Source organism: Centropristis striata, chromosome 9 (assembly GCF_030273125.1).
Source record: "Centropristis striata isolate RG_2023a ecotype Rhode Island chromosome 9, C.striata_1.0, whole genome shotgun sequence".
In the NCBI taxonomy this organism is placed as follows: Eukaryota; Metazoa; Chordata; class Actinopteri; order Perciformes; family Serranidae; genus Centropristis; species Centropristis striata.
In genome coordinates, this window is record NC_081525.1 from 35,637,690 (window position 1) to 35,658,888 (window position 21,199).

The 21,199-nt window shown below is 39.6% G+C and overlaps 1 protein-coding gene across 3 annotated transcripts; it reads right to left on the bottom strand.

Moving 5' to 3' along the window:
* Positions 1–364: 364 nt before the first annotated feature.
* Positions 365–19,597, bottom strand: mier2 (mesoderm induction early response 1, family member 2). 3 transcript variants are annotated; one of them, XM_059341737.1, is made up of 12 exons: positions 19,437–19,597; positions 15,027–15,140; positions 14,800–14,911; positions 13,914–13,993; positions 11,316–11,385; positions 10,709–10,860; positions 10,433–10,514; positions 8,468–8,562; positions 8,215–8,339; positions 6,303–6,445; positions 5,560–5,657; positions 2,511–2,642 (listed from the first exon to the last, which is right to left on the bottom strand). In XM_059341737.1, the coding sequence occupies exons 1-11, from the start codon at positions 19,551–19,553 to the stop codon at positions 5,602–5,604; spliced, it is 1,146 nt and encodes a 381-aa protein (XP_059197720.1). In that variant the 5' UTR covers positions 19,554–19,597; the 3' UTR covers positions 2,511–2,642; positions 5,560–5,601. The 3 variants fall into 3 exon arrangements, with proteins under 3 accessions (XP_059197719.1, XP_059197718.1, XP_059197720.1); XM_059341736.1 differs by lacking the exon at positions 5,560–5,657 and having other exon boundaries at positions 365–2,642; positions 19,443–19,597; XM_059341735.1 differs by lacking the exon at positions 5,560–5,657 and having other exon boundaries at positions 365–2,642.
* Between the last annotated feature and the right edge of the window lie 1,602 nt (positions 19,598–21,199).

A 21,199-nucleotide genomic window follows, 5' to 3' on the forward strand; every position in this document is an offset into this window, starting at 1 on the left:
TACTCTTCCTCGGGACTAAGATATACTGAAATAGTGAAGAAATACGACACGTATGAATGAATGGCTAAACAAATCAATACATGATCTGGGAAATTACAGAAAAATGTATTAAATTATTCCTAATAAGAGGCATCTTAAAGCTCATTAATAACTTCTGTGTTGCAGAAGTTCAAATAATCAAATAATATTCACTGTATTAATCTTTCTTAAGCTCCCATCAGTCATATTCAGTTCAGTCAATATTATTGTTAACCTGAAACTGGCAGATTTTTTTAAGAAATTAAATTATAGGTTTAAACTGTATGCTCATATCTGTACCAATTCATTTGAATACTTTGAGATGATAAAAGTGCACTGAAAAATGTAAGTTTGTCATCATCAGTTTAATTGACAGGGCTGTGAGAATTTAACCTAATAGGAGATTTGCACTGTAAATGTATCATAAGAAATGTTTATGCACTCAGATACATGACATTTTCAGATTTCTTTCATTCAATCTGGCAGAGGACAGTAAAGGAACATTTCAGAGGAAAAATAGATTGTTTTTTTCTGCGTTTGTTAAATCGGCTGTGACACTAAATGCATCATTAATGAACCTTCGTTCTCACGTCGAAGATGCCAGAATTGTTTAATTCCATATTGGGATGATCTTTGGACCCCAACATGTTAATACATACTATTTCAGCAAGACGCATCTTAAAGTTGAAGTGTGCAGGATTCAGTGGCATCTAAAAATATTGTTTCAGATTGCATCCAAATGAATAGCCCTTCCCACACCTTCCAGGCATGAAAATAACCTGTGGTGTGTCCATTCTGGGCTTCTGTAGAAACAAGGCAGTGCAACATGGAGGGTGCCCCTTCCCTAGGATTCTGTTTTTAGTTGACAATACACAAAATTATAAATTATATTACATTTCTGCCTATAGATCCCCCTTAATCATATACACTGCCTTTAGTCCAATAAACGTCTAACAACACCATCTCGTTTCTATCTGCTGTGTTTGTATGACACCTGTAGAGAGAGATTAACGGTCTTGGGGATCATAAAAGTTGCAGAACCTGAGAAAGTGTGATTGCATTCAGTGACTTACTTTTATGTTTGCACGTACATTTTTTACAATTACTTTATTTTAGGCCTATTCTGTGTGTCAAACAGGCTTTTAATGGTATTAAATATTAAACAGGATAGAAACGGTGGTCAGAAATGATGATAAAGAACTGCACCTTTATGAACTCAAATGAAGGAAAAAGAATGAAAAGTTCCACAACAGCAAAACTAATTAAAAATTTTAAAAAATCCTGCAAAGATATTGAGCTCTTTTATCTCTGATCATGTTCACATCTCACCCTCAGAAAATCTTATTAAGTTTCAGATCTTTCATATGGAAACAAAATTCATGAGAAAGATGACTCTTCTGCCAAACGTTTTCAGGCAGATTGAGAGAAGGAGTGCAAACAAAACAGACACGAGGAACTGAAAAGAGAGAGAGCCACTCACACAATTAATTGAGGTCGTTTTAAGTTAATGTTTAAATTAAGTGTTCTATATCGTTTGAAGGGACAGATTTTACTCTGGGGTGAGGCTTCCAGCAATCAGGTCACCGTGGCTCTCTCCAGAGACAGATCACAAATGGCTGCAGCAGCAAAGTGCAGAACAATATACAGAAGAAAAAAAAATTGATTGGCTCTTGCCGGAAGAAGTTTGGATGAAATCTGAGCTGCATCCTGATAAATAAAACAACAAAGAAACAGTGGTTAACATCGTCAATAATTGATCTGAAAAATGGACTGCTAGTCACCAGATTCTGGTTTGTTTGCATGGATTGCAGCTCTCTTCACCTGCACTGTGCTTTAACAAGTACGTATGAATCATAGCCAATCAAAGGCTCTGCCCCGGTGCAGGTTGTGGTCATAAACTGTTAATAAACACATAAGCAACACCTGAAAGTAGTGATTAACACTTGTCATTCCACAATGGACAGAGAGTTCAAGTGTCTCCGTTTAAAAATAGGGTCCAGACAGATGAGAAACCCCAACACAGGTAGTAGGTCCATCCTTTTTCACAAAGTTAGATAAATGCACTTTTTGTCCTGGTTTGTTCAAGCCTGGTGTAAATATCACCAATCAAAAGATCTCAGCACGGGGCAAACTGTGAAGAGTACCACTCAGTTTTGATTCCCCCGTGTCCCCTCACTGTGTGAGAGAGCGGGGATGCTGGACGGGAGAGGGGTGCAGCAGGCTGCCAAACGCTTGAAAGTGTGATGGGAGGACAGAAGACGAGGGAGGCGAGGCAGACGGTAGGCTGAATTCCACCTGCAGCCCGTGAGGGGAACCGGCCCCGCCATCTGCTGTGTCACATTCAGGGCCCTCAGAAACAAAAGGTCCACTGCACATGTGTAGCTGGTAGAAACAGGAGCCCGGGAGGTGATGGTCGTCGTGGCAGGACGGAGGGCTCCCGCCGGCCCACTGGGAGCTCTGGGGGGAGGGCTGGGACTGGAGCTGAACTAGAGCCGAGGGACAGCAACTGCCTGATCCGTGATCCCGCAGGCCGTCCATGGGCGGGAGGGAGAAGGGACAGCCGAACAGCTGCTGAGGACATCCGTCAGCACACAAGTCCGACAGCCCCATCACCAGCTCACCATCTGGACAGATGCAGAGTTGAGAGAATGACAGATCAACAACATGTTTGGTATTCACTCATGTAGGGCTGAACAATGCACTGGATTAAAAAAAAAAAAAAAAATGGTAACACTTTACAATAACCAATTAAAGGAACACTCCACCGTTTTTTCATATTAAAACATGTTATTCGGGTAAGTACCTCTTGCGTCTCAATGCGTGCACTCAATCGCCCTGGCGCGCAGAGCTACTTGGCTAGCACTTAGCTTAGCCCAGTTCATTCATTAGGATCCAAACAGATGGACAGTTAGAAGCGACCAAACTCCTCCACGTTTTCCCTATTTAAATACAGCTACACCAGTAGTTAAACGACCAAGTATGGTGACGCAAAATAAAACGTGGCGCTTTTCAAATCGGATAAAAAGGAGAACTATAATGTATGGCGGAATAGCACTTGGGAGCACTTCGACTCGGCGCAGTAATATCATCACTCCTGACGGAAGTGAGAGGGAGCGGAAGTGATGATATTACTGCGCCGAGTCGAAGTGCTCCCAAGTGCTATTCCGCCATACATTATAGTTCTCCTTTTTATCCGCTTCGAAAAGCGCCACGTTTTATTTTGTGTCGCCATACTTGGTCGTTTAACTACTCGTGTAGCTGTATTTAAATAGGGAAAACGTGGAGGAGTTTGGTCGCTTCTAACTGTCCATCTGTGTGGATCCTAATGAATGAACTGGGCTAAGCTAAGTGCTAGCCAAGTAGCTCCGCGCGCCAGGGCGATTGAGTGCACGCATTGAGACGCAAGAGGTCTGTATCAACTCGTCTTACTTACCCGAATAACATGTTTTAATATGAAAAAACGGTGGAGTGTTCCTTTAAGTAATGTTTACAGATGGTTTATAGATCACTTATTAACCATTTACAAAGTGCTATACATATCTAATCTTTAAATGTTTTCAACAAATTTCTTAAAGGTATATGAATAATTTCAAAATCATTAACATACTTACTATTGTGTTAAAATGAGTGCAACTAAAACTATTGATAAACTATTATAATTTAATTGTTTGGTAATGGTAAAGTAACTATAAACTTACATTAATATACCATCTATTTGCCATTTATAAATTATGTAGTTAGTTAAACATTAATAAATTATGTATTTACCATTCTAAATGGCTTATATACGGTTTATAAATGATGATTAAACATTAATAAACTGTAAATCTGTTTACCATTTATAAATGATGGTTAATTTAAAGTGTTGCCAAAAATTTTCAGTGTGATATACAAATCACAGGGGGTGCTGTATGTATTTAAGGCAAAATATCACAACCAATATCCATGCCAATTTGAAGTAAGTATTGTTGTGCTGCAGAGATATTTATCACCAACAAATTGTATTCAACAGACTGTTGACTCAAAAGTCTGTTTGGTACAGATCCTTGCAAAGAAAATATGTTCATTTTACTATATTTTTCAACGAAAATAAGAATAATGATGCAAAAATATAATTCCCTCCTATATTGTGAATCAGATCGCAGTATTTATTGTCTGATATTTTGTATCAAAATTCTCCAGCCCTACAGTTGTGTTACCTTGCTTTTTTTGTTACAGAAATGCTCACACTTTTTTTCTATTAAATTTACTTTATAAAAAAAAAAACCTCTAGAGTAAACATGTAGAACAAGGAGAACATACAGCTACTTTAAAACGTTTTTATGATACTTAAATGAAATCACTAAAATTTTGATTTCATTTAAGTAAAATGGAGATTTGAAAGAAATGTGTGTCAAAATCCCATTTAACAAACACGTGAATCTCTTAAGTACACACATTATTCATTTTGCATTAAGGCCTCATGACTTATCCTCTCCTGCCAAATACATATGAACAATTTATCTGTTTCTTCATTTAGTGCGAGATCAGTTTGCATTATTTTGTTTCCTTAAATTCCTTGTACTTTGTAGTGTACATTTTAATATGTACTGCAGCCTGCAGTACTCACAACAAACTGTAAACTTGTTCTGCGTAAATACAATTTTTAAAAATATTTTTAATTACATTAGGGGTACTGTTAAATGTATGCAAATACATTTTATCTTAGATTTAATTTAATTATATTTAATGATACATTAAATTTTTAACACATAAAAAAGTCAAGAGGGTAAAGGTGAGATTCATTCTGAAATTACATTATCTATTTAATACTTAATGGCATTTATTAAATAACCAGAGGGTGTATATACAGTAGCCCTGCACCTTTTGGCTGTAATTAGAGTTTGTTAGTTAATGAGATTTGTTCCCAATCACCAAGGTTATAATAGTTTTGGATTTTTCATTAGTTTTAGTTTTAATTTCGTTGTGAATTTTTGTTTTCAAATTCAGTTAGTTTTAGTTAGTTTTTAGAGTGAGTTTGCTAGTTTTAGTTTAGTTTTTATTTTTTGAAAATAATTAGTTTTAGTTTAGTTTTTATTAGTTTTAGTGTTAGTTTTAGTTTTTTTGTAATGGGTATGTGCCTTAATTTCCTTTGGTTTATCCATCTTAGCCCCAATAAGGTTATTAACTCTTACAGTTCGGAGTGTTTTGTATTTTGGTTGGGATTGGGTTGGACTGGGATGTGTAAACATCCCAGTCTCAGTAAACATATTTACCATGTGTTCCTGCATGTTGAAATAGAAACACTGAATTATGTATGAAAAAAGTTGACAAAGACGAAAAAACTAAGGACATTTTCACAATAATTTTAGTTAGTTTTGTAACCACGCAATACAGTTTCAGTTAGTTATCGTTTTTGAACAAACTCTTGTTTCTATTTTTATTTCAGTTAACGAAAATGTTTATTCAATTTTAGTTTTCGTTATTTTGTTAGTTTTCGTTAACTATAATAACCTTGCCAATCACAACAGTAATCATAATCTCTCCTGCTCTCTTCTTTACCTGCAGGCCCAGCCTGCTTTCTGTGGCCTGTCTGGACCGAGGTCATGGCTGTAAGAGAAAGCGGGGAGTTCGTCTGCGGCGGGGACGGCTCTCCTCCTCTGGAGCGCCATGTCAACAGGTGTGCATGCAGACACACACAGACACAGACATGCACACGTACACGCACAAACACGACGACACAGGACACACAAGAAGCAAGAAAATAGTGGGGAAAACAAAGGAGGTGAGACATAGAAATGATTCACAACATAAGATAATGAACATGTAATGTCAAAATAAAAGGCAAAACATGTAATCAAAATAAGACATTCAATAGACACAAATGAAATCCATAGAACTGCATGTAAAACATGATGGAAAGCAGGAAATTATGGGATTTTGAATGTGTTTGACGTGGTATGTAGAAGGTTTATGATTAAAAAAAAGCTCAGCTTTTTGGGATTTCAGTGTTATCAGAAAACAAACTAAATCTTTCTGTGTGGGACTCTTTTAACAGCCATTATGTTCTATTCATAAAACGATAAAACTAGGTGCTCTGTGACCAGTTTCCACTTCGCATTAAACTAGACGAGTGGAAATCTGCTAAGCTTTTAATGTGCATGTGCTTGTTTTTCAAGCGGCACTGCCTTGCTGTAAACATGAATTAATGGGAATAATATTTCAGTTTATTATGGCTGTAACACTTGCTTTACTATGTTCGCCATCTTTAAGAGAGCTAAGAATTCTCAAAGGTGCTTGTTTACCTTGTTTGTCCAGGTCCAGGCTCGACTGGGGAGGTAAAGGGGATTCCAGCTGTCCAGTGCTCATGGAGTTGTTAGACAACAAACCTGAGGAATTGTTGCTTCCCTCCATGTCCCCAACCTCCCCGTCCTGGTCTCCGTCCTCCCTACAACACAAAACACAACCACTGTTAGCATAGCATCAACAAAGAAAAGTTATCAAGTCACGATATGGGATTAAGAGTAGAACAATGGCACACACTCAGTAACACACCCTTTGCTGTTCCCCAAATACCATAGAGGTGAATGAAAAGGTGTTGTCAACGTAATAATTCTCCACTTACACAACAGTTACATGCATTATATTTTATAATATGGGTGAGGTCACCAGTCGGGGTTGACCTTTTTTGTTTTGTTTGTTTGTTGTTTTATGGGTTATTATTTATTTTGCTTCCCTGTCAGTCACACTCAATCTCAATATGCCAACATTTTTCAGTGTGTTTGAGGACAACTTTATTTTTATTTATAGAACAAGAAAAGGTCAAACAACTTAAACAGAAAATAAGGTAAATAATCAAATAAAAAGTAGATATTTACGACACCAGATGTTGTTAACATTGATTTCTGATGGTTAACAAGTAGGAGGAGGGTTATTGTGTGGCCATATATATGTATGCTGATAAGCAAATCAGCAGACAGACACACAATCAAGGAGGTAGCCTGACCAATGGGGGGATTTTATGTAAATGCTATATATATATAATATATATATATATATATATATATATATATATATATATATATATATATATATATATATATATATATGTATTGCAGCAAGCCTCAGGGGCTCATGGGGAAGTAGTAACCCGAGTTTAATGTCATTCAGACACACCAATGTGGAGATATGCAACACTTCGTGTTTTGTGTTGATAATAGCGCCACCTGCAGGAAGTTGTTATTTAATAACTTGAGTATTCTTTGGGTTATCAAAATTATTTTAATAACTTTTTGTCATGAGGGTCTATAGATGCTGTGTGCAAAGTTTGGTATAAAAACGATGAAATTGTTTGCGACATTTTGCGAATTTGCGGAGGAAAAAAACGTAGGCGAAAATGGGAGTGGCTTATATCCCGAGAATCAGCACAACTCAGTGAACATGTGGATATAAGGTTTTTGAATGTGCGATAAAGTATGTGGGAGTTATTAGCCAAAACGCACTTTCCTTTATTATAGCGCCACCTAGTGGTGGAAATTCAGGATGACAATAGATAATAATAAAATTTTTCACCATGTGTGACTTAGGTTTAAAAGTTTCATGAGTTTTGGGCAGTGAAAAATGCGATCATTTGGGAAAAAAAATAAAAATAAAAATAAAAATAAATAATCATCCGAAATACAATAGGGACCTCGCAGGTCGTTGCCTGCTCGGGCCCTAATTAAGACATGAAATGTTTCATTCTGTGCGTAATGGATCTATATAATGTGTTATTTCCACTTTTTGAATTGAATTACTGACATAAATAAACTTTTCTATCATATGGGGGGGGTAACAAGATAACCAAAAGATTCTCTTAAGATGGAGTTGGCAAAGCTACAACTAATGTAAATAAATAAAGCAGATAAAAAAAAAGGTCTAGTTAATGAAAGAGGTTCTCAGAATTAAACTTTTATGGATTTAATGCAAAATTCAGATGAGAACATGAAAGAAATCGTGGAATATTTCTTGAGACAGAGAGAGAAAATACTTTTTCCTCTATGATATTATTCTATATTCTATTCTTGGATTCAGCATAATACAGTCATCGTTCTGTTTATAAATGATGTGTGCTAGGATTCAGGCATTATATCTTGCTCTCCATATGTATACATATGTATCCTACATATTTGGCTTTTCTACACCATGAATCTTGTTTGATTAGTGTTCAAGCTTTACCCTGTTTGGAGGCTGAACTTCTTGCGGGTGAGCCTGGTGGTCTGCTGGGTAAAGTACTCGTGACGGTCAGACTTTTTCCACATGTAGTAATACTCCACACACTCCCCAACGGAGCGCGTTCGTACCTGAGGAGGAGAAAAACATTTTTGTTTTGAGGAAAAGCTTCCCTATCAAATCTCTGAATCAATACAACAAGTATGTCATCTGTCAGGTTTACATGTCAAACTTCCAGAAAGACTCAAACAACACTTACCTTATTAGCCTGAATGAGGTGGAAGTTTTTCCCGTAAACCCGATAGCCGTGTTCAAAGCTCCTACACTCCTCCTCACTCCAGGCACAAAGCTCTTCTAAAAGAGGGAAAAGCAAAAGGACAATTTTAGAACTATACATTAATTCTCTTTTTTTTTTAAATGCATATCATAATTTTTATTTTTAAATATATTTTTAAATGAACACAATGTAATGACAGCTTGGTACTGTGGATTATCACAAAGCGGGGCTCGTTACTCAAAGTCCAGTTCTGACTTGATCCAAAAATACTTTGACCAGATTCTGCAAAAGGCAGCAGTATAGTCAGAGCTCTTTGGCCTCACAGTGAATAGTTTTTTTCACTCCAATCCAAAGACCAAAGGTCTTGGACTTAACCAGGAGCCTCACTGCTGAATAAGAAGTCATGAGGTCATGAGGTGGACTCTTCCTCCTCCGCAGTGCTGGAGTCAGCATTATATAACATATCTGATACAGTTATCTGGTGCAGTATTCTTGAGTGGAAATTATTTTGTAAGGCTTAAATATGAGCTCAGAGGTTGTCCTCAATGCTTCAGGCTACAAAATGAGTCTACACTGCCCTCTTTTACTCATACTCTAATATTTCTAGTTTCACTGTGAAGCTGTGAACAATGTTGGTGTCCTGCAACTGCAGCTGTAGTTTCTGAAAACATGTCACTTCATGGGGAAGCTGTTATCTTTTAAGTTTCGGGAAAGTGCATTCCCTTCATTTTCAAAGCAGATTATAATCTCATCCTACAGTTTGTCGTTACATTGCTCAACTCAGGACTCTCACAGGACATCTTGGGTGTAACTGCCTCTCTTTATATCACACATCATGTCCACTGACTGCACTTTGGGAGAAATTACACTTGAGCATTGGGGATTCTTCCTGATTTCCAAGCCATCATCTAATCACCATCTGTGCTGATCCACACAAAGTCCTTCACATTCAGACCAGCCTTGTGGAAGAAATTAAAATCCAATGTAATTCTTTACACCAGTAGTTCTCAACCTTTTCGAGTCGCGACCCCCCATTTAACATGCATGTTGTCCGCGACCCCCGCTCCCTGAACAGAATCTCACACGCACAGTTCATATCACCCAGAAAAGAAACAAAATGACCAAAAAAAGGAAACAAAATGACCAAAAAAGACACAAATTGACCACAAAATGATAAAAAAAAAAGGACACAAAATGACCCAAAAAAAAAGACACAAAATGACAAAAAAAAGACACAAAATGACCAAAAAAAAGACACAAAATGACAAAAAAAAAAAGACATTAAGTGACCAAAAAGACTAAAACACATTAACACATGAACACTTTAACACAGTGGAGACAGAGCTGACTTCCAAAATGATTTGGTGACCTCCAGAAATCATCTCGCGACCCCAATTGGGGTCCCGACCCCAAGGTTGAGAACAGCTGCTTTACACCATTTGCATCAACAACTCTGACAATGGTATCAAAAACAGCCTTCATTTCTGTCAGCTACTTCACCTAGCAGCAGAGCAAACTGTCTGTTTCTGATCTGGTTGATAAGCTGCATAAAACGCATGATATGTGCAGTGAGATTGATAGGGACAAAGTTTTCAGTTTGGAACCCTCTTAAAAACTAAAGGGAGGACTGAATACCCTTTTACTGTGTGTGGCTTTTAAGTGTACATGATTTGGTAGGTGACTCTGCTTTAAAAGGACGACACAATGCACTGATTCTCTCTTCAGTACCAACCATCTCAGAGAACATGCTCTTTGGGAACCACTGGGTTCCAGTTAATCATGTCAAGGAAAGATATGCTCATTCTACAGCTGTGAGAAGTTACTTGAAATAAAGTGAAATATACAACTACATTAGCAAGTGAAATGTATTTACATAAAACTGTATTTTTATTCAATGGATTATAAAAAATCATAATAGCAAGTACTGCAGGAGAGAAGGGTTCTTACCACTATACACTTTGACATTGAAGCGTAATCGCCTCAGTGCCTCTTCTGCATTGAAGTTGCATTTGACTAGTTCATACAGTGCCTGAAAATCAAGAAAGAAAGAGGTGGTGAATGAGCCAAAACAGTTCAACTGCAAAATTGAATCTCTCCGTTTACACTCAGTGAAACACAGAAGAACACATTTTCATCACTCAAGATTGACCAAACTATGATCCAACTGGGCCAGAATACACTACTTGACAATGTCTTCTGGAATGAAATTTAAAGTTACGAAACCTGTTGGTTGTCCCGGACAGTGTCTCCGTTTGTCCTAGAATATGCTGCCACCTCCTGGCCATACGGTCTCTGTGCTTTCAGCAAAAACTCTTCCACTTCCTGCACCGGCAGAACATCTGGCCTCCACAGCAACTGGTCCTCACTGCTGCAGGCTAGAGGAACAAAAAAAAGGTACAGAGAGTGAGGGGAAGTGCAGTGGAAATGACTGAGACAAGGAGTTGTGAAGGAAGGGATTTTTATGATCGTTTTTTGTGTCATGAGCACAAAGTGGCCAAATTTAATTGGTTAACTAAAAAAACAAAAATACAGTTGTAGTTGTAAAATATTTCAATACATTTCAGATTATTGAACAGCTTGGTCAAAAAAAGCGCTTCCAAGCTTTGGAAATTGATTCCAAAAAAGGTTTCCTTCCTGACTTCCTTCCAACTCAAGTTTTATGAAGTTTTACAGCCAGAATAAATCAACATAATTAAAGGAGGAAGAGGAAACTGATTAAAAGATTGGAAAAGAGATGGTAAAGGTAAGTACAGATCTGTTCTGCGGTGTCTTGTTTAATACCTGTAATTAACTCAGCCAACTCCAACGGAAGTTTTTTTCAGTTGCTTACCTCTCTCCTGGTAGGTATATGAACAGAGTGGAGGGATTTTTGCCTGGTACATAGAGCCCACCATGATCTCCTGAGGGAGAAATCAAAGACACACTCTGTCATTGCTCGAAAATGGGTCATATATGCTAATAACAGCTGTCACTGGGCAATAAGCCCAAAATCTTATGTCCTGATACAGGTAAAATATATAAAATATACAGTATATCACAATACAGCATATAGGTTTTCTGGTAATTCAATAAATACATAGTCATAAAATAACCACGCTATTTTTGTTTACTCTTGCACGCCTATGGTTCTCTCCAGCTTCGCTCTCACTTTCAAGGATCAGAGCATAAAGCGTAATACACAAGATGTAAATATTGCTGGAACACAGTTTGGCAGTTTTTTTGACATTGCGATAGAAATGACATAGGAATACATATATGATTGGCATTTTGATGATATACATCCGTTGTTGTAGATTTTAGGGTTCTTCAGCCAGAGCTGCCCAATAGAAAATATGAGGACCTGGACAGAACCGGGTTTCAGGTCCAAGTTCCAAGGTCCTAGTCTATTTCGTTTTGTAATGAGTCAGACTTTATCCCCAATAGTCTTTTGTTTTGCTTGCATAAATGAACTTATTTGTAAGTGCTGCATCCTTTGACAGTCAATCTAAACCAGTAATTTAGTGACTTGCATGTGGCTTTGATAGCTGTTGACATTAGGTCCAATGTTTAGGTTTAACCTGCAGAGAGGTCTCAAGAATTTTATGTCGTGCAATCCCACAGTACATGATTTATGCCAAATGCCAAAAATCACTACCAACGCATAAAGATATATACATACAGGAGGAAGGATATACACAGCTTTTGAAGCTGTCAAAACCTTCACTGCTTATTGGATCAAATGTGAGATGGAACTTTTTCTTCCATAAAGATATACAAACGTATGTTTCTGTGACAATGCTGTGTTTAGCAAAGGCTTTATCAGCACCGTATGAGAGCAGTGCAGCTCACTGTTGCCAACTCCTCAGTAAGGAAAGTCGCTAGTGGCTGTACTAAAAGTCGCTAAATGACATCATCACCTAATTTGCATAACTGACCATGTGCATGTTCTTGTAATGGACGCTGTAGGAGAGAGGAATAACATTGTGGGAGAGAAAAAGTGAGTAAAACCACCCTAAATATGTTTAGAACTGCAAATGTATTTTGTCACAATCCTCCTTTATCCGGTCTCGGGGCGGCAAAAGTTACCCAAAAGAGAAACTGACTGTAAACCAGACAGCGGCGACTTTGCACATGCTTTGCAGACGCTAAGGGGTTAACATCCCCTTCGGCTCTGTGGCTGCAGCTAGGAGAGACTCCTGCAGGAGGACTGTGGCGCTTGTGAGTGCTTTGGGGCGAGGGAGGGGCAGCTGGCAGCCCCCACGGCTTGTTAAGAAGAGTAAGAACGAGTCTCCAATAACACCAGCAAAAGTCGCTAGAATTGTGGCTAGTCGCTTTTTGGAAAAATAGTCGCTAGGGGGGTCTGAAAAGTCGCTAAATCTAGCAGCAAAGTTGCTAAGTTGGCAACACTGGTGCAGCTGTGGGACAGCGAGTGGGACAGAACACACGGACTTGCATGCACTAACATGAATGCGCGGTAGAACCGGCTACCACAACATTTTGTTGAACACACATACTGTAACCCCCTTTTCAACCAAGCTGGTTCCCGGCTGGTTACCAATTGCGAACAAGTTCTTTGGTTTTCCACTGCCAAAGAACCGGCTCCCGGCGTGCATACATTAGCGGGCTAGCAAAACCAAGACCAACTCAGTGCGGATAGAGAGACCAACTAAAACGTGTATCATTCATTTATTTGATTTGATTAACTGCAATGTGGTTGATAGCGCGCTAACATTAGCGGGCGATCACTAGCATGCCAACATTAGCGGGCGATCGATAGCTTGCTACCGTTAGCTTACAACAAAGTCAACATTAACATCTTACGTTCAGTAATAAGAATGTATTCGGTGTCTATATTGTTCAAGATGAGCAGCAGTGATGTGTAGTAGATACATGTAGTCTGCCATTGTTATTATACTTGCAGAGAGGGCGGAGACATATACAGACGTTAACAGTGATGTAATGACGTGGCTCTAGAGCCTGTTGAAAAGAAAACTGGTTCAAAGCTGGTTCGCAAGCTGAACCAGCACTAGCATCGGCTCCAAACCGGCCCTGTCTCTGGTCAGGACGTCATACTCCATTATACCTTTGCATGGCAAATAGTTGTTTTCTGCTATGTGAATGTTTCTTAACCCATTGAGGCCTAAAACGCCTGTAAAACCTCTGGGCGATTTGAAAATAAGCCCCTAAAACCTGAAGTTTTTCTTGAAATTCAACAGAAGTGTCAACGCTTCTACTAAATAATAGATTTTTCAGCCTCTGTAGCAGATAGAAATGAAATTCAAAAAGTATTTGAGAGCTTATACAAATACTACAAAACGACGTATCCGCTTTCCAGGCTTCAATGGGTTAATGTGGTTTACAGCCACTTTAAACTAATTCAGTCGACTTGTGTGTGTTTCAAGAAGCCCCACTGATCATGAGATGAGTGTTGGAGCCACCGGTGGCCTACCTTGTGCTCTTCATTGGAGGGAATAGAGACATCGTCGGAATCTTCATCTGATGAGCTGACTAATGTGTCTTTGTCTCCACCTGAGAGACAAAACAACGGAGTGGTGGTTCAGGTGATCCTCTCAAAGACTGTACACTTACTTCATGTGATTGATTTTCTGATCATGATTCTGTCAAATCTCTTTAAGCTAATTTAAAGTCATCTTTCTGCTGACAAATTAAAGTAACTTCAAACAATAGTTTGAAGACTTCAGATTATTATTTTTGTTTTTTTAATAGCTATGATTTAACAAGCAAATCCTACTGGGATAAAAAACAATCTCCCAATGGAAACCTAACTCGATACATAAGGAAGCAAATGCAGCGTACCTGCCATACTTTAAATTTTCAGATTTTGTGGACTCAGCACCAATACTACAGAGAATCACTACAAGGGGAAGGCTGTTTGTAATATGTTTAACCTCCTTCAGTTCAGAAATGTTTGAGTGTCTTTGACATCATTCAGTCATATGGAGAGGGACACATAACGCATTAGATGCTGCCATACCAGGAAGTCCCAATATCACATTACACAGGAAATTACATGAAAGCTTTGTTTTTGATTTGTTTATTTCTGAAATTATAAACTCTGGCATAGCATGTTATTAAAATGCACTGCCTAGCTGTAAGTAACATGCTGCTGTCTCAGCAAAGCACTGATTTAAAATGGAAACAATGAGAATATATTCAAAAAAAAACAAAGGAATCCAGGAATGTTCCTTTCTTTAAGCACATCCATACAGTTTCATCAGAAAAGTGTGCATATGGGTGTAAAACTGTTCCATTTGAATAACATTCATGAAGATAACATTCATGAAGATAACTTTTATTATCAATGTGTGGGTTACCTTGGAGGCGGCGGAGCAGTTCTGAGGTGTTTGAGGTGACTGAGGGGGTGAGATCATCAGCTGATGACTCTTCTTCCTCCTCCCCAGGAAAGAGATCCTCAGTTATCTGATCCTGTACAATACACATGAAGAAGAATATAACATCACAGTATTAGAAAAGCAAGGAATATATTGATAATATTTCAGAAATATGAAACAGTTCTCTGCATTTTGGTGTTGTGCCTCACCTTGTCCAGTGTCATGTCTGGCAGGCTGGCAGACATGTGACAGGTCTCCTTCTCGGAATCTGACACTGTATAGCCGTACAGAGCCAGCAGCTCCTCCAAAGGAAGCTCACTGGCCTACAAACACAGAGTCACAGAGGGAGACAGCAACAGGTGGAGTGAGATTATTTGGTTACTTCCGCATTTCTTGAAAATAACCTCCTCCACACATCTGTCAGTTCAGTGGCATTTTCCTCTTTTGCTCAAAAATCTCCATAGCTCTTATTCAGTTTGCAGAGTCACTATCAAATAGGTAAAAATTCTCAAAATAAAACAATTCAAGAATGGAAAAAGGATGAATGCCATCTGGATCCTTTGTAGGATAAAACCCAGAACAGCTCTTTTCACATCAGTCAGAGTTGAAACAGATGTTATAATCAACAGCTGTGTGTAGGGCTGGGCGATATATCGATATAAAATATATATCGATATTTTTTTTTGTGTGATATGGATTTAGACCATATCACATATATCGATATATTTCAAATTGTTTTTCTTTTATATATAAATGCTACCCTTACTAGGGTTTGTCATAACACAACATTCTTTTGTAATGTGTGTTATTCTTTTCTCACATAAATATATTTATTTCAGAAAAAGATTGGCCTATTTTACTTTACTTGTAGGCTATTTTTATTTAAGATTTTTTTTATTTGAATATGCACTTTATGGAGCTTTGATTTAAAAAAAAAAAAAAAAAAAAAAAAAAAAAAAAAAAAGGTACTCCTGTTATACAGTATTTATGTTCACTTAAATAAACGGTTCCAATAAAACTACTTGTGACATGTCATATTTGGCTTTGACTTGACTGAACTTTTGCTCTCACTTTGCGATAAAATTATATATATATAGTATATTGATATCAGCCTAAATATATCGGGATATGACTTTTTGGCCATATCGCCCAGCCCAAGCTGTGTGTTTTCCATCATTTCCTGAGCTTTAGGAAGTTTGTTCTGAGTAATGCACCTTGGGAAGAGTACAAACAGTGTCAACTGTCTTAAAAAAGGTACTATTTAGCAAAGTTTGCCCATATAAAAAGTATGCCATCTTTCTTTGCTTTGCATTTTGTGACAATGGACATAAAATGTATTTACTTGTATCTTATAACTGCTGCTGCTGAATAGACAATGCTCATTTGCACATTACTGCCCCTAAGTGCTAAATGGCAGAAGGGAAAGACAATGTTCCCTTTCAGTCAATCCACTCTGTACAACACATATAGTCTGGGATACCATGCCCTGCATGACCTAACCCAAGACACCATTATTCATGCCTGTTAAGGAATATACATCCGTCACCACGGTCGCCATCAGTTCTCACACTCTTCACATTCTGAGTTGAGCTATAGCCAGCTAGCTCTGTTTCCCTAACTCAAAGTTAGTTTAATGGTCCCTGTTGTGGCAGGTGCTACCTTTGGAGCACTGATTTTAGTTAAATCTTTCCTCTAGTACGACCGCCACACAGCAAAGAAGCTAGAGATGAAGTCTCCTCCACCAGCTCTGAAGCTGTCAGAGTTCACTGGATTATTCCTTCCACCAAAGTTGATAATGGTCCAAACCAACATGCCCATGATCTGGATTTTGTCTCAGGGTTACCCTCAATCAAGAAACCATCTAGAGTTTAGCCACATCACAGAGCCTGGCTGTGGAAAATATTTGGATCGGGATGGAGCAGAGAAAATTGGCACGGAGAAAAACCCTCCATCGATGGAGCCGTCCCTGGCAGCTTATGTAGCCCCATTTCACAACCTGGAGGTCCCACAACCCTCCAATTCAGCTGGAGAACATCCACTGGGCACGGGCTGGCCTCTGTCACCATTCTCCATACATACAAGGCTGTGCATCGGGTGGAGCTTGTTATACTGGTGACCCCCAATAGTTTGAAGCTTCTCCTCAACAAGGTCAGACTGGCCATGGATTTTATTCTGCCCATGGCCTGCTGTGCAGCACTCCCCCTAAGCAGAGGGATGGCATCTATGGTGGTGGCGTAGAGACGTATGGGGACATGGCAGTCTATTGGGATGAGCTTGAGCTAGGTAAGAAGCTGACAGAAGGCTCTGTGTAGCATCATGCCCTGGCATGACTCAGTGTTGCTGTGGCAGTCAGAGGGTTCAGGTTGTCCATGCAGTGCAAGCTTCACGTCAACTTCTTGGAGCTTCTAGCGGGAAAGGATTTTTGCCCATTTCTGACAGGCCGGACAACATAATGGGAGTGTCCTACATAAATCCTACATCTGTATCGCTCTCTGTTGACGTGGTGCAGACTTAATTTCCTGTATCCCACAGCCACCTATATTCCAGGACGCCTGAACCTGTTGGCAGACATTCATTCTTCCACTCTTGTGAGAGAGTGGACATTGCACCCATTGGTGGTGTCTCAAATCTGGAATCTCTTTCCCTGAGGCAAATACCTACTGCTCCCTGCTTTGTTTTTTCCGAGACTGACTGCCTTTGGAGATGGATTCTCTATCAAACCCAGTTGAAATGCCTGTCCTGGAGAGGTTGCAGCAGCAGGGTCTGTTTTTGATTCTGATGGCAGCTCAATGGCCGGCGAAGTGATCTACCGAGACATTCGGTCTGCTGGCAGCGAGGCCTGGCAGCTTCCTCTCCGCAGGGGCCTCCTTTATCAAGCAGGAGAAGAGGTGGTTTATCGGCACCCAGAACTGTGGTGGCTGCATGCATACCTGTCGAGAGGTCCACCATAATAGCTAGGGGTCTGCCCCCTAAGTGTGGTGGCAACAATCGAAAGTGTGAGGGCATCATCCACTAGAGGCCTGTAAATGGAAGGCATTTAAGCAGTGATATCAGGGTTGAAAAATTCTCTCATTTCATTGCTCTATTATGCATGTTTTGATGAGCTACGGCATAAAGGTATCTCCTCTTCAACAATTAAGGTCTGTATTAATGAAGCGATGTTGGATGCGGACCCTCTTGCCATGCATTTTTAAAAGGTGTCCACCAGCCGAGGCCTATAGTTAAATCTGTGGTCTCCTCATGGGATATGGCTTTGGTGTTTGAAGCTCTTTGCTTTGACCTCCACAAAGCAGTGATCTTTGTCTAGACTTCCCTCTTGTACCAAATTCCCTTTGTCCGTTTTCATAATCAAGCCAAGGACAAGGCCCGGTCCAAACAGTAGCTTTTGCACTAGAGAAAGCGTCTGTCTCCTTGGCTAACAGCAGCAGAGATCTCCTGTTGCCTCACAGTTTGAGGGCCCACTGAACCAGAGGCATGGTAAAATCCTTGGCTTTGATTAAAGGGCTTTCTGTAGGTGATTTCTGTGCAGTCCTCCGTTGGCCATTACGGCCAAGTTGTTCGGTTTTACATTTTGGCTGAGACAGCTCCTTCAGTGGCTCAGTCGGTCCTTTCATCCAGTTCTATGATGCACTAGAGTGCTGGAGGTTGTACTCCATTTTGGTGGCTTCTTTGCAGGGCATGAATATATGTACCAGACCATATCTGTTGTAATAAGTTAACCAACAGAAATGGAACCAAATTATTTATGTTCCCTTAAGAGGGTCCAGGTACAACACTTGGTTGCCCTGCTGTGCAGCTGGGATCAGTTAAGAACGGCTCAAACTGAGGGATGACTTTGGTGACGGATGAATGTAAAGGCATGGCCTCACACACATCCCCACAGGTCAACTCCCTCAAAAGGCTTGGATAGTGTGTCTTCTGGAAGGTCAGGCAGTGTGTGATATCCCATATTGTATGTGTTGTAACTACTCTCCTTCGGGAAACAGTCAAATAATTTAGTTCTTATGTGTGCAAATGCAGCTCCTGTCATCAGGTCTTACAACAGGCTTCGACTCACAGTTTTCTAACGACATGCACTGTTAGTTGGTTTTGGAACATATACTGCAAAAGGCACTAGCTCCAAGGGTTTTCTGTCTGCAATATACAGGAAAAAGTTGCATGAAAACAATGCCATTTGTATGTTCTTGATTCCCATAGTGAAACACCTCACTCTGTTATCAAAGAACCAGGGATTACGTTAAGTAACCCGACGTTTAAAGGGCTTTATCGGTTTGTATCCAAATTATATTTCTGCATTCAGTCACATTAGTTATTAATGATTCTGGTCTTCCGAATGACATATTTAAAATGTGTTGTTTACATCATTTTTTTGCAGATAATGTAAAACTAACTAACTTGAGATCAATTTAAAAAGCCACATAAATAATACTTTAAATTAATCATTCATTTCATTAGTTAATTCATTTAAATCAAAGCATGCATTACTAATAGTAAGAATAATACTGTGACAATCTGTATGCAAGTGATGCAGTAAGGTCTGCAGAAAAATATTCTGTCGAGGGGACTGTGGCTTTCGTACAGCAACTCATTTTAACATATAGGGACATGGCTAAACTTGCCCGTACAGTGTGGGACTGCGCTGCCATCTTCATGGGGTGAAAGTTCTCCTTCAACTCCTCTAAGGCCTGTTGAGACTTCTGCTTCTCCTGCTGAGGGCCTTCATCACTGTACCTCATCCACACTCCACTAGGCCACAACCTCCACGCGTATCTCCAGAGGCTTTTCACCCACCTGCAGACAAAAAGAGACAATGTTATTTGTGTGGGCATTCAACAGCATGTAAAAAAAAGCAGGGGGATGCATTACAACATGGCAGCACATTCCTCCATGCACACGTGCACGCATGTACACAGAAACAACATGAGGGATCAAATAGTGGCTGATCCTGGCTCATCCCATTACAGAACAGCTGACTTCTGACCTTTAAAGGTATGAGTCTAAATGTCCTACGTAATAACCTTCTACAGATTTGGTTTTGGTGTGATATGCAATATAGCCTGCATTTCAAAATAAAAGACCTAATAGTTTTTCATATGGGGTCACACCACCCCCAATCGGTTTTCCAGCTAAAAGCAATGAATCAAAGTGGGACATATGTCTTTGATGAAGAGATACAAGTTAAGGCCACATGAGAGTTTTATAGAGAAGTGAAAACTTCGGGTAGTGGGCTACAGGAGAGGGTGGAAGAGGATGTAGCTACACAAACCCACCCATCACATTTAGTGCCACCACTGGTTGAATCAGACTAGACTTAAAGACACCATTCCTGGGTAATAAGTTGTAAAAGTCCGGTGAAAACCTAAACATTCATGTGGTGTGCCTCTCCCAACCCATCGGGTGCCGTCTGTCTGACCAGGGGCGCTTTCCTGTGACTTGGTGCTGAACGTGTCTTCCTCTCCCCGGCTCACTACGAGTAGCACAAGGAAATAACTAGTTCTCATTATTTCCCAAAGAGGCGGTCGGAGTTTACCGCCGCGAAGTCATGACATCTCTCCTAACTTTTTCACTCAATCCACTCCGTCGCCGGGGCGCACCTGAAATAGTTCAGCACCACCGTGTTCCCTATTGTTTTCTACTGGATTTACTATCAAGGCGGAGGGAATGGCTCTTTAAGCTAAGAACGCGGAGAGAGGCGATACGCTGGAGAGGTCTCCATTTCTCCCCCCGCTTCCCTGTTAGAAATGCCGCTGTAGCCCTCTTTCAGCCGGCGTCCTCCGGCCGGTGAACCCGTCGACAACCTCGTGTACCGTACGGCGTGGCACAAGTGTTAAATTCGGTCCAGTTTTTCTATCATTTGAGTCATTACACTGCTCGTTTTCGCTCACTTACCTCCGCCATTCCGTTTCTGCGCAAGCTGACTATTGCCCGGATGTTGTAGGTCTGCTCCTCTGTACAGCTCTGTTTATTGCCGCAACGATTCAGTCACAGAGGCTGTGCTGCCCTGAGTTACTGTAGGTGCTGGGTTATATTGAATATTTCCAAGTAATTTGGCTATTTTTGTCCGGCTTGACAGCTGACATTGTACAATTTCCGCATACTTTCTGAAAAAAAACCCTCCTACTTTCGGTATCAATTCATAAATTCTGCTGATTTTAAAAACAAACGTCAAAAGAAACTAAAACTCATGTTTAAAATCACGCCTACTGATGGCAGATTTCCCTTTTTGTAGTTTAAAAGATAGAAAAACATATATAGAGAATATTCTTTATTTTCTTGGAATTTGCAGTTGGGATTTGTTGATTTAGGCTAAAACAATCACAGAATACAGTAAAAGTATCACTAATAATTCTTTATGTTTTGGAAGATGTGGGGTACTAAAAAA